The sequence below is a fragment of the Sceloporus occidentalis genome, unplaced genomic scaffold, assembly GCF_023333645.1.
Source record: "Sceloporus occidentalis isolate IW3139 unplaced genomic scaffold, rSceOcc1.0.p SCAF_22, whole genome shotgun sequence".
Lineage (NCBI taxonomy): Eukaryota > Metazoa > Chordata > Lepidosauria > Squamata > Phrynosomatidae > Sceloporus > Sceloporus occidentalis.
The window spans coordinates 13,750,793-13,765,130 of NW_028317002.1; the positions used below are offsets into that span (position 1 = coordinate 13,750,793).

A 14,338-nucleotide genomic window follows, 5' to 3' on the forward strand; every position below is an offset into this window, starting at 1 on the left:
AATAATAAACCCAAGCTCAGTTTCTGTTGAGCTGCTTTAATCTAATTTCCAGCAGGCTGAAGTACAGAACATACAGGGATTTTGCTTTTAATATGTAATTATTTGCTTTGGTCCTAATGGAAATTTTAACATCAGACTTTAAATAAAATTCTTCTATAATTAAATCTCTGTTGGCCAAGCTTTGTTCTCTCTGCACTGACACAGTTACCGTTCTAAAATGCATAGAGAACAGCCCTAGTCAACCCCCCCCCCCAATATTTTATAAAATGACACATATCTTTCCAGCTGTAATGAGCAAATGTGGGGCAAATTTGGGGAAAATCATTAAATATCAACACTTTAAAAGCTGAGGTTTGGATATCATTCTAAAATACATAAAGAACAGCCCTGGTCCACCCTCAATATTTTATTATATGACACATATCTTTACAGCTGTAATAAACAAATGTGGGGAAAAAATTAAATATCAACACTTTAAAAGCTGAGGTTGTGATATCCTCTTATACAATTTTCATAGTTTTTCTATACTTATATTTGGAGGAAAACATTATAAACGGTTTTTAAAATAGAAAAAACTACACATATATTTTCCTGAAGCCTAACAATTGGCAAATCATATATCATATTACGAATGCACACGAGAAAAAAATAATTTCATATTATTTCCCTTTTAACATCTTAGCTTCGATACATCACTGGGTAGTAAGGGATTCAGGTCTATCCTGCAAAAGTAGATTTCACAGCTCAGAGGGTGGTCAAGGAAAGGTTGTGTCAGGCTCCATTCAGGCTGCGGAGCTGCTTCTCTCTTGTCCTCCCCCCCTTTTGCTATAATCCATTCCTGGATTTCCTTGTGTTCTGTTCTGTGCTTCTGATTCCTTGGTCCCAGTTCTGCTCTTTGCATCAGCTTCTGTTTCCTTTATAAGGTGTGCCTCACCCCTTTTGTTATGTTTGTCTCAGTCTGCAGTCTAAAGGGATGACCTTCTTGGTTCTGTGTTTAGGTTTAATGTTTAGTTTTAGCTTATTCGTAATTCAGGAGGCAGGGTTTAGCGCTAGGACCCACCGAATATTGGAGTACTTTGGCATAGTGGTGAGCTAAGCATACTATGGCCATATGATGTGTCGGAATCTCTAATTGTTATCACATAGTCCTAGGCTAGTCCTGTATTTATGTTTGTCTGTCTCTTATGTACCTTTGCCCTCCTTTCCCTGAATCATCTGAGGATTTCAGTTCCTCTCTCCTCTCCCCATGTCCCAGTTAAGATGTCCTATCTTTGTTAAAAGTAGAAGCGTCCGAGGATCCCGGCTCCTCACTCCATCCCTTGTGTTCCTTGCTCCAGGTCCTTTGTTGTGTCCTGTACCATGTATGTATTGTCCGGTTACGTTTCTTGCTTGGTTTCCCTGTCCCTTGCTCGCTCTGTCCTCCTTGCTTATTATGTTTCTGCTGTTACTCTGCTTAGCTTCCATACTCCCAGTCTGCAGCATCCTGCACATGAATCTAGTGCTATGTATCATGCCTGCTCCAGGGTGCCTGCATGATATCTCTAATTTCTGCTTTGTTCTGGACTACATCAGCTGCTATGTCAGGGCGCTGTAATGTATCTCACTTGCCCAGAATGACATGACAATGCACATACCCATAGAAAAGGTTACTATCATGTGAACAGCGCTGTTGTCAGTTCTGCAGGACAATTTATATATATATATATCCTGTATTATACGAAAAATTCTCCCCTCATGGCTTTCCATTTGAGTCCACCATTCCCCCATTGAAATACTAATCCCCAGAGTGGGAAAAAGGTCGGGGTTCTCCGTTTCTAGCAATATTCAGGAATTAAAAGATTGAAAACCTGGCCTCATTTATCATTCATGACCAGGTAGCTTTCTGATTGGGAAACTAAATGAATCCGTTTTTTTTCGCACTTTGGAGAAGTCGATACAGGATACAATTATGTGGTAGATGAAACTGCGTGTGCTGGGCTCTGGGGGCTTGTCTCCACCACATCATGTAATTTGGGGCCATGCTTCTCTATCTGCAGAATATGTTCTAATTGGAAATGTTCACATTCTTACAAGGTTATGGGTAAACAACTCCTTCAAGTTCCTACCGTGGAAATAAAAAGTGGGATTACATATTGCCATTCTGCTTGCTTCATTTATTTTTTTTCTCTTTTAGTTAATTTTTGAACAACCTTAAACATGCCAGGCACTTCTTTTGATCCTGTATATCAGCATTGGTCTGGCCTCCTTAAAGGGACCACTGGATACAGGATTCAAGACGTTAAAAAATTTCTGTCTAAAAAGGAGAAATAAAAATTGTTGTCTCAATGTATTATTGAGATTGCAATGGGGTCTTTAATTTATCACAATACTCTGTTCCCCAGCTCTTGAAAGCTCACGAGAACTACATATCCATTTTCTTAGATCACAAATCATATAGAACTTCCACGGATCGGATTCGGAAACGCCGTTTTTAGCTGTGTCTCCGATTTCTGCTTGGAGACATTCCCGTAAATCCATTATGTTTTCAATAAAGGTGAAATTTCTCATACTTTTCTGCCCGCTACCATTCCGGATGTGGTAGTTGTTCACAGAGGGGTATTTACTTACCTTGGTATTGCGCACTGAATCCTCTTTGCCTGTGATTGCTGTCAGAAGTAAAATGAAGACGTAACCAGTTTTTGCTGCTAATGACAGGGGGTGGTAAGTTTGTTCCTGTAAACCTGGCAAAAAAAAAAAGAGAACAATGTTGAGAAAAATGCTGTAAATTCAGCTGTATTTGCCATCTTGTATATAAAACAATAAAAATGTTATCAAATAATTTAACATTATTCAGTTATACACTGGGTGATTATTCATCTGTCACAGAAGGGCAAACCATATATATATTGTTTAAATATTCCGTCTATTCAGAATACCTCGGTCTGTACTCTAGAATGTGAATTGTTAAAATATGTTAATGTTATTATATTTATGCCTATCAAGTATCCATAGATCCAGATTTACATATCCACATATATGCCCACACCTGGGAACTCTCAGGGTTTGACCCTGAGTCTCAGGGCTTTTGCTCCAATCTCAGGCTGAAGGGGCTCTACAGCATGTTCTACATAGCATCTGTATAAGAGGCCATGAATAGAGTAAATATTTACAGTCTCAGGGTCAACTCATTTAGAAAGATCCCAGGTGTGCATATGCCCCAAAGTTAAATCAATATTGGCATCCCCTATAGCCTCTTCTCATCAAAGGGTAGGACTGAGGGCCAATGCAAAGCCAGATAACACTTCTCTCTCGCCAAGGGCTAACAGTATCCAGAGGATGAGTCAAGTGGCTCAACCACTGAACCCATGCACAAACTTGCCTCAGCTTGCATGGCTTCAGACTGAAGCCTTGCATCCCCAGGACTATCTTCAACCAGCGGTCAGGGAAGCAGTGTTCGGTCACACACACTCGTCATCTAGGTTCTACTCATCTTACTCTCAGCTCACTGCTTAGTCCCTTTCCATTTTAAGTATAACTGGGGTTACGCCTGGTCTAGGTGTGACTAACCCTACCCCACACCCCCAGGAGAGGGGAAGATAGCCATGGGAAGTTCCTCCAGAGGTATGCTCCAGAGGTCGTTATAGGAAAATGGATAAAAAAAGAGGAGTGAAAAAGCATGGATAGAAATGGGCTGGACAACTGTTAAACCCCTCTTCTTTCTTTTCATCCCTGATTCCCCTAATGAAGAATCTAGCCTTAATCATCCACCACCGTTATGAGGCTTAAATGAAATCTATTGTGCGTGTTTCAGTTGGGAATATCCCTATACCAGCTATTGTTGTGTTGACTCCCTGACGACATATTAACATAATAAAAAAGAAAGTGTGAATATTGGAGGGATGCTATAATGTCGGTATATTAGGTCATCAGTAACACTCTAGAACTTTTTAAATCATCACATTCTAAACGTTACTAGGCAGTCAAAAGAGGTTAAACAACATAATACCAGTTTACATTAAAAAACTTCACATTTGTACTTAGAAACTAAAGCTGTCTTGCTAATATATGTTTTAAGTCAAACAGTGTATAGTAGGTTGACAGAAAAATTCGTTGTGAACAAAACAAGCAGGAATTTACCACTTGTTTGATTGTTTAAAGAGAGAGAACGACACATTTAGGCCTGGATTCAATTACCTGTGATACATTTATCACCACTTGTATCTTCTCCCTTTAGGCAAGAATGTACAATTTTCCATAAATGTCAGACTACATATATGTATACATAAGCTGTGTTCACTCTATCTCTAATATAAATTGCAACATATATATATATATATATATGCACACACACATTTTACAAAGAGGTAGAGAGTAAAATATGGAGTTAAATGTAAAATACAATTTATTGCTAATTTACCCAAAGAAAAGCGCACCTCCTGAGTTCTCAATTGACTTAGAAAAGTATTTGTGAAGTATGTACTAGTCATAAAATTACGTCTTCTTAAAGAGCAAAATTATTCTGTAAATAACAGGAGCATATACCCAAGCTGGTAATTTACAATTATGGTGAATGAATGGGTCTCGTCATGTGAAATCTACTAAAGTGGAATGTTTTTTTTGTATCTACAGAAATAGATTTCTATGGGTGGCTCTTACACACCCACGCGGATCCCATTTTAATTTCAATGCAGGCGCGAGAGCTAGTGTTAACAAAAATGGCGATTCTCAAATGGCCGTACTCTGCAAAAGCCCCATTTGGAACCACTGGATAACTATTATCTGCATCATAAGCACTCAATGAACAACAAAGGGGTGAGATCTTCTAGAAAGTCCCAAATGTCACAAGAAGTGGCATGCAAGTGTTGACTAGTACACTATTTTACAAAACATGAAACACAAACACTACAGGATACAATGCAATTTTGCCAAGGACCATCAAATTTATTGCTCATTAAAGGGAATTGCTTCATGCGCTGTTGTTCAGTTTTGGTACAAGAAAGGCTGTGCGGTATTCAACAGAAAACATTACATTTAATTTACAGATCACCAGCAGATTCCATATCGTTGTTATAATAGAGAAAGAAGATTAATCATAATTTACAGAATTGGCAATAATGTTAACCCCTTTAGGAGAACTAGCATTGTAGAGCAGTGTATAAAAATCGAGTCATGACCTTGAAGACAAAGGTGCTTCCAGTTCACTCACTTAAGGCTCTTCTGCAGTTCAAGTGTGGACTGATGACAAGCAGATCACTCCTGACCCCCCCACACACAAATTATTAATTAGTATAAAAAAAACATTTTATTTTTTTATTTATTACATATGAGGTGTTCCCAAAATCAGGACAAATCCCTAAAAAAATAAACAGGACAAATACCTAAATAAAGTTTGTTTGTTTTTTCACTTGCAATGGCCTTAAATTGGTTAGACACATTAATATGCAATTGTACAAAAAGAGAAGAAGGTAGTGCTCTTGTGAGTTTATAATCTATGCATTTTTTTTCTTAGTGACTATGCAGTTTAATAACTAAAAAGATTCAAGGTAGTGTATCAAAGCAAACAAAGAGACTTCTGGATTTAAATAGTGGAACGTGCGCGGTCAGACACCAAGAGAAATAATAATCAATCTTTCTTTCTTCTTAACCCCCAACAGTATCCAGCACACCCTTACATACTTACAACACTATCTGGCACTCCTCCCAACACACAACACCATGCAGCAGCTTCTGCCATACACAACACTATGCAGAAGCCTCTTCCCCTTCAGTGTACACAACATAATCCGGCAGCCCCTTTCTCTCCTCCAACCACAACATGATCTTGTTAAGAATTGGGAAATGCTGGGTGGAGCATGCAGCAAAGGTTCAATCACATGGCGCTTCATTTAATGCTCTGTCCAGAGTGACCAACAATTCCTATGGTGAGAAGGCATTTGTAGAGAAAACAGAGGAAAAGACAATGTACTTCAGACATAAGCCAATAGGAACATCTCTCCCGTGGCAAGGTCCAAAAGTCAATAGGTTACTTATATACAACAGGGCACATAGTTCAAATACAGTAATATGCCTGGCTCTCATATATAAAGCAACGACTGCCATACATGGGAAGTCTCCAGACTTGACCCTGAGTCTCTAGGTGAAGCACAGGTTTTCTGGGTCAGTTTGATTTTTCTCCAGGCAGGGGATGGGTCTTTAGCCATGATTATACCTCTCTCATTTCCGAAGTGGGAGAGCTCGGGGGCCTAGATTGGGAAGTTCCCAGATATGTCCATTGCTTAGACACTTTTCAAACTGAACAGGGCAATAAAGCTCAGGTACAGAGGTACATACAGCTGTCATGCAATATAAATTATTAGTTTCACGGGTGTTTGTGACGTCTTGCAGGTCTCTTCCGTCCCCTGTTCAACTTGAACACTTGCCTGTGTATGTGCAGTAAAGGGGATTATGTGACATGAGGGAGAGACACTATACTGTTGGTTATAGCAATGGAGTGGGAAATAATTAAAAGGATAAAGAGGGAAGCCGGAAATTATTTTTGAGAATGAGTAAAACAATGGGAGGGAAGGCCTACCACTTATGGAGTAAGGCTAGGATGAAAATATCACTGTTAATAGGTCATGTTTTAATTACAGATAATTCCCACATCTGCCGGCAGCCCTTCTCATTAGCTCTCTTGATACTGTGTAATTATTCTCAAACAGACGACATATTAGCAGTAATGTGTCTCCTACTCAATACTTAACCCTTTCCCCCAGTCAGACTAGCATGCATATGCCCTGTCATATAATAGAAGCCTCTCAAGACAGGTGCAGGTAAAAATGTAACTCTTCATTAATATTCTGAATATGCTGTTTTTTTGGCCAAGGCCTAAGTTATTTTTAATAACCAAAATATATATGGAATAATAATGAAATAAAAGTCTTAAAAATTGTGACTACTATTTAAAAAGGAGACTTAGTTCATAAAAGAGTGTTGTGCCAATAAAACATACTTTTAAACATTTCAAATATAAAAATCGGACAAATGTGTGGGGAGTCGTGACAAGAGATGAGGAGGGATGGTTCCAGAAAAGGGTCAGGCAGGAGTTGTGGCCACCTGCCCACCTTACCTGAAGAACAACGCTTGTCCAGATCATCGCAAGATGTCCATGTGGAAGCTACAATGCAGCAGTAACATCTGTTGATTGGACTGGCTAGACAGATGATATCAGAGGGTCTCCTCAACCATCCCATGACCCTTGCTGCTCACAAAAATGAGACAGTGGAGAAACTACTCGTCACTGTGGAACATTCCCTTAAAATCAACACTGTCCCACAAAAAAACATGACTTTTGGAGGGATGGTATAATAATGTGTTAAAATTCTCAAAATACTAAATAAATGACTCAATCTAATTTGTGGCTTGGCAGGCGAGAGCAGCGACTTCTCCACGGTACAAAATAATTAAGATAACAATTAGTCACACATCTTGGTAAATACAACCCTTGGTTTTTCTTTAACACAAAGACACTTCATATTCACAACTGTGGAAAAAAAATAAAATCTCTGTTCAAATTACTACAAACAAAAGATCTAAGTAATGAATGTGATTATTTTATATCAATTTCAGTTAAATGAGGCTTCATTAATGGAATCTGGCACAGAAAAGAAAAGCCTATTCTATTAATTAGTCGCAACTCGCATTACAGATAGAAGAACAGTTTAAACTATTGTAGAGATGTTGAACTCCTGCAGGGAGACATTGTTCTTAATGAAATGTGTATCCAGCGAATCAAAATCTTCAAACAAATGGAAACACAGTTAATATCTATGCAGAGATTACGAACGTCCATGGATCTGTCTCCATCTCATGTTTTTGCGCCCCAAGTAGGAGAGCTGTACATGGCTAATATTGCCATTAGTCATCAAACAAATCATTGGAATGACATGGCCTTCATTCACTAAAACAGTAGTTGGAAGGAGAGTCGTGGTTTCAACACACTGAATTTGCTATACATCACAAAAGGCCAACCCCGGCTAATTTCTCTGCAAGAAAGGGCTGAGCTGCCCTCCAACATTGCAGTCCGTGGGGTGACTTTCAAGAAATGTAAATACGTTTTATACAGGGTCAGCCAAGCTGTTATTAAAGAGGACGCTCAATGGGGTGAACAAGCTACAGACTTTGGGAGGACGTAACCTTGTGTTATGTCACCTCCACTAAGTCTCTACTCTGGAAAGAGGGTTGACTCCCTTTGAATAATGTGGACCAGCCAAGGGGACAACAGCCCACCAGCCAGGCAATCCCTGCATGATATAACCCATCCTTCTGAACTACATATATTATATAAAGAATTATATACAGTATCTCTAGAACCATTAGGACTGAAGAATATACAGGACTGTAATAAGACGCAATCTCAGATCCAAACATTCAAAATCAAGTGTCAACACAGCCAGCAAGTTTTAGGTATACCTCACTCGTAACGCTTAGTATAAAAACCCAAATGTGCTTCAATGATTTGCTGAATGTGGGTTTTATATTTCAGGTTGGAGACAGCGGTTAAAATATAGTGAGAACTGAAATGGCTCATAAAATTACATTGAAATTACTGTTTATGAGATGCGGTACTAAGGGAAATCTCTGCATATCCCTTTTTAAGAGAACAAAAGTGCTATTTTACAACATGAACTTAAATGGAAAGTATGATATTTACCTTGGCAATATTCCTGCTTTTGTGATCAGTTAATGTAAATGTTGGATGTTTGGACATGCTTAAAGATGGCACACAGTAGCTGCATGCACCAATTTCCAGCAACAATAAAATCACATCTGTTTTGGAAGCTTGGTTATTTTCTGTAAAATTTGGAGCTGTTGCTCTGAATCGTAAATCAATATTGTACTATTGAAGACCGGATCATGTATATGTAATCCCCACAGTTCCATTCACATCTTTCATATTTTCGCCTCGGGACCAGTGATTGGTCAGATGCCCTACTATGTTAGAACTCACAAAGCAACACGTACATTAACGTATATGCAAGTTACTAGCAGGTGCATGGGACTTAATTTTGTTGCATACGAGGTCATGCAAACTCAAATGTCCTCACCTAAAACCCACGTAACTTAGTAATAAAAACAATGAATAAAAAAAATGACCGCTGGTCACAGTGTGTAAACCCGCATAACCAAGTCATTGTACAGGTGCGTATTGGATGTGTCTTTTATACAGGTTGCATCCTTTGGATGGACAGTCATTTTCAAATGTTAGATTGTCTTTATCTGCCCATCCCACTGGGCAGTGGATGGGGCATTGGGGGAGGTGTGGTTAGATCAGTGCATCCAATTGGTTAATTTTTTATTAATGATTGATTTATATAGCACCCCCCATATTCTGCAGCACTTATATTCTAACACCGCCATCCCAATGGTTTGTGGATGGGCCCATGAGGAAACTGCCCAACCTGGCGCACCTGGGGCACTGCCCCTCCCCATGTCCAAGGATCCCCATAATTTTAGTAGAATTTTAGAGAGCATTTTCTATCTTATTAATTATCTAATACTTGAACGGGAGAGTGAAATTTGAGAATAGGAATTATGTTCTACCCTGCAAGCAACTCGGGGTTAATAAATTAATTACTTGCTTATTTTTTTTAATTTTACATTCAGATTTAAAAAAAAATTCTTGCCAATATTCCACTGATTTATTACATTTCTTTTTTGGATACATAAGCACCTTCAGCTGCACACCAACAGCTTGGGCTATGAAGTGAGGTGGTCACGGTCTCTGCACATGTATTTTATGGCGTAAGTTTGCTTTGCAAACGATTTCTCCTAATTAGCAGCACAGGACTCTCTGCCCTGGAGCGACGTATGCAGGGAATGCCACCTGAAAACAGTTAGCGCTGTTATACAGAAAAGTCTGCTTTGTGAGACAATTATGGGCACAGGCCCACCACTAATGAGAATGACCTGAAGATTCAGGGATCATCTGACTTCTAGCTGGTTAGCAAAACTGGAATCATCAGCAGCTTGTGTGTAGTGGGCCGTAAAACTACCATGAATGTGGTGTTACAAGTCTGACAAGAATAGCTTCTAATGTTAATATATTAAGCTGAGTAGGTCATGAGGCTGTGTAGGATGTTATCTATGCCGCCAAAGAATAATCCAGACTGGGAAAAAACGCTTTTTCAAAATATTTCTCTAGGCGTCATATTTTTTTGATATTCACTGGGCATGCACTGAATTCTTGCTTTGTTTTCTATACTTATCGGTCATTGTTATTCTAGCAGGAACCTGCAAATTTGAATGCCTTTAGTGCTTTTTAGTGTTGTGCGCTCCTCTATTTTTGTATATTATTTTTGCTGTGCATATTTGCAGGTTTTGACCAAACCTTAGGGTTGAGCAGCCCCTCCTGCCATACATGTGCCTCAATCAGACTTCTCAACCTTTTTTTGAAAGCAAGCAAGAGAAACATTTAGTGGTCATAATTGAACTCTCTCTAATGCGCTCTCTTAAAAAAATCGGATGTCTCTTATAGTTTGCGGCTGCCAGATAACAACTGTTAAAATATGGGAGATTCACGGAATTTCTGGGAGAGTTGGGACTGCAAACTATAAACTGCAAATATATAGCTATTTAAAATTAGAAAGGACTCGCCAAACTTAAGGGACGTTGCGGGCTGAGCAATATATAGCCATATAGCATGAGAGAATGCCCAATATGTGTTTTTTTAATTCAATTTGCTGGGCATGGGCTAAGTTTTTTTCTTTGTTTTGTGTCATATTTTGGATTACCTGGGTGCAGTATCCCTCTGGTACTGAAAGAGTTAAAGGTGACAATCCATGGTCAGACTACAATGCTTAAAACCCCATTATTAGCATTGTATATTTTAGGATATTACCCTAAAAACCAGTATCTAAACCATTGCTTGTTGTTTAGGGGATTTTACTAATTTACAACAGATGGCAGAACAAGTAATTGTAGCAATAAAAACATTCATCTGTTCACCTACTTTGCCCGAGTCTCTTGAGCTAGAAGACGAGACTCAGATAAACTACACTCATGATTTTTTTTTATTAGCAAGGGCTTTTTCAAACCTTGTGAATTGTGTTATTTTTTTTGATGGAAACTAAATAAATTTTAATGGAAATGTGGCTTTCTGTAATTTAATATATTGTATTATTTAAACTAAGGCGCCACTGACTGAACCTATACTTAAACATGTTGGTCTTAAAATCTCAAAGCTAAAAATACTGGTTTTTGGGATGCTTTTAATGGACAAATTAGTTCACAAACCTCTTGACAGAATGTTATTCTTGACAGATATTACCTCGTGACAGATATTATTTCAGAAAGATGGTCTATAACTCTTGAATGTGAATGTCCACCATGACAAAGCTACAGAGGGAGATTTGCTTTAAGACACTAATAATTTGCTTTTCATAAAAAAATAAGAATGCTCCATCAAGAAAGTCATAGAACGGCCATCTTCTTAATAGATGACCTTCCAAAATGTATTTGCTTTCATAGCATAAAAGCCTAGCTCATCTTTATTCTGACTCTGCTATAAACTGGTTCAAAAGGTGACGATTTCTAGAATGTCTAATCATATGTATTCTTCTGGGCTTTTTTAAACCTGATTTGGAGAATTTGATATCATAGATGCATTTTGGAACTTAACACAGAGAGAGGTCCGCTGATGAGAAGTCAAGCAGCAGCTGTTAGAAAGCATTTCTTTGCCAAGCTATTTAAACCACTCACATTTATTCATTGTTATACATTGTACAGAACTAAATGTCCTACAAATAAAAAGCACAATGACATGAAACTGGAAATCATGAGTGCTGCTAATTAACAAGGAAACTGTAAACTGCACAAATTATAGGATTTGTTGCACTTTCTCTCGATACAAATTCTCTTTTGTTGGTGCTGGTCTGGATTGAGACTGTGGGGTGTTTGAAGATCTCCGCAGCTTCTTTGGAAAAAGGGACATATCTTTTTTCTTTGTCCTGCACAATGCTCCAGATGTTCTGTTTTTGTTCAGTGGCTGTCTTTTATCTCTCATATCACACAAGTCAGCCCGAGCCATAGTTTTATTAGTGTGATATCAAAAAGGAGCTGGAGAATTTCACACAAAACTAGGTGATTAAAAAGAGGTAAGAGATTTTGTAGGGAAAAAAGATTAAATCTCTCTCTCTCTCTCTCTCTCTATATATATATATATATATATATATGTAGACACACACACCGAGGCATAACATTATGACCACTGACAGGTGAAGTGAATAACACTGATAATCTTGTTATCATAGCATCTGTCAGTGGGTGGGATATATTTGGCAGCAAGTGAACATTTCATCCTCAAAGTTCATGTGTTAGAAGCTTAAGTATCTGAGCCTTTGACAAGGGCCAAATTGTGATGGCTAGACGACTCTGTCTGATCAGCTCCAAAACAGCAGCTCTTGTGGGGTGTTCCCGGTTTGCAGTGGTCGGTACCAAGCGGTCCAAGGAAGGAAAACCGGCATCAGGATAACGGTAGCTCAAATTGCTGAAAAATGTAATGCTGGTTGTAACAGAAAGGTGTCAGAACACACAGTGCATCACAGTTTGTTGAGTAACCACAGACCAGTCAAGGTGCCCATTCTGACCCCTGTCCACTGCTGAAAACTCCTACAATGGGCATGTGAGCATAAGAACTGGACCACGGAGCAATGGAAGAAGGTGCCCTGGTCTGATGAATCACATTTCTTTTACATCACAGGGATGGTCGGTTGGGTGTGGGTCGCTCACCTGGAGAACACATGGCACCAAGATTCATCCATGGAGGCCCCACCTCGCAACTTACAAAAACCACAGCACACTTTCAGAGGTCTAGTGGAGTCCATTCCTTTATGGGTCAAGGCAGCAAAAGGGGGACCTACACAATATTAGCAGGTGGTCATAATGTTATAGTTGATCGGTGCGTATATATATATATATATTTCTATATATCAGTTTAGTGCTCATCATGAGTAATATTTATTATTATTTTTCATTAATGTTTTTTTACAGGCATTTTAGTTGTTTTTTTACACCAATTAAGTATTTTCCAAAGAATTCAGAGATCTCTTGGCAAGAAAACTTCAGCAGATGAAGTCTCCTGCTAGTCAAAATACATGCAAGGCAGGTCAGCTGCAGATGTCATGGCCTATAATAACTTCACTCTCTTCACCCCGATCATACCAAGATATAGAGCAACACAGCAACGATCCTGAAATGAATCATCTTCTGTAAACAGTTTATTGCTTCACTTAGGCTAAGACCTCTATGGGATGCTACAGTAACTCTCTGGAATATGTGGTGACAGCCATTGGCAGAGATCATATCATCTTGTCTATATACTGGACCAGCCATGCAAGAGCAGAAACAAACACTGATCTGGATGTACATTAGACATAAAGGGCTTTCCTGAGGGCACACCAGTTGAAATGACTCTTGAGCTGCCTAACTGATGACAGGAGCTGGCTGAGTTCCATGGCAAGGAAGGACGCAGATCTGATCTGAATGAAGCTACAAAACACTGTGTGCCACAGGGCAATCCGACGGAATGCTTTGTTTGGTGTTATGTTGAAAGGCAAAACATTTTACAGGCCACACACAGCAGGCTATTACCGTAGCAGAATATGATAGAACTGGATATGAGGTGTCTGCTACAACAGTCTCAAGGGGCTTCAGTGACGCAGCTCTCATTTAAAGGCCTGCATTGTTCATAAGCAGCCTAGCGACACCATCACGCAAGTTAGAAAAAAAAGTGTCTCATCAATGACAAAGAGGCATAGTTACATCCATCTTAAAGTAGTGACGGACATAAGATTCAGACATTAAAATAAAGCAGATGAAAGTCTGATGGACAACATATAAAGATTACGTGAGACATCTTCAATGTGCATATTTAATAAAATGTGCATTTTACCTAGTTCAGTATGTGCATTGTACCTAGTTCAGTATAAGGATAAGCTAGTTACCAAGACATAAATGTTATGAGACTATCAGTCAAACTTTTACAAACTAGCACCTTTCAGTAGTAGTCATATTTATTCTGGCAATGCAGCTGTTTCACAAAGTAACACCCAAAAAGAGTTAGGTTTCAAAGAATGAGATGAGCTAAGACATTTCATTCCCATAAACACTTGCTAGAATAGGTAGCAGATTTATATACGTTGACTCACAATAGATCCTGGGACAGCCTACAATCTATGTTAAATAAAATCAAACCTATATGGGATACATAAAACATTATGGTAAAAATGTGGCATTTTAGGTACGTGGCTATGAGACAACGTAGGTGGCCCAGTTGGTTACTTTTGGTATGCCAGTGCGTACCTGGGCGTGAGAAGTTATA

General features: G+C 38.8%; 1 protein-coding gene across 1 annotated transcript in view; it reads right to left on the reverse strand.

Annotated features, from left to right (window-relative positions):
• LOC149301090 (CUB and sushi domain-containing protein 2-like) overlaps positions 1–14,338 on the reverse strand; it is a 364,690-nt gene that overhangs the window by 140,063 nt on the left and 210,289 nt on the right. Inside the window, exon 6 of the mRNA XM_089484609.1 lies at positions 2,608–2,720. Within this exon, the coding sequence (XP_089340735.1) occupies positions 2,608–2,720 (113 nt within the window). The remainder of the gene's footprint in view (positions 1–2,607; positions 2,721–14,338) is intronic.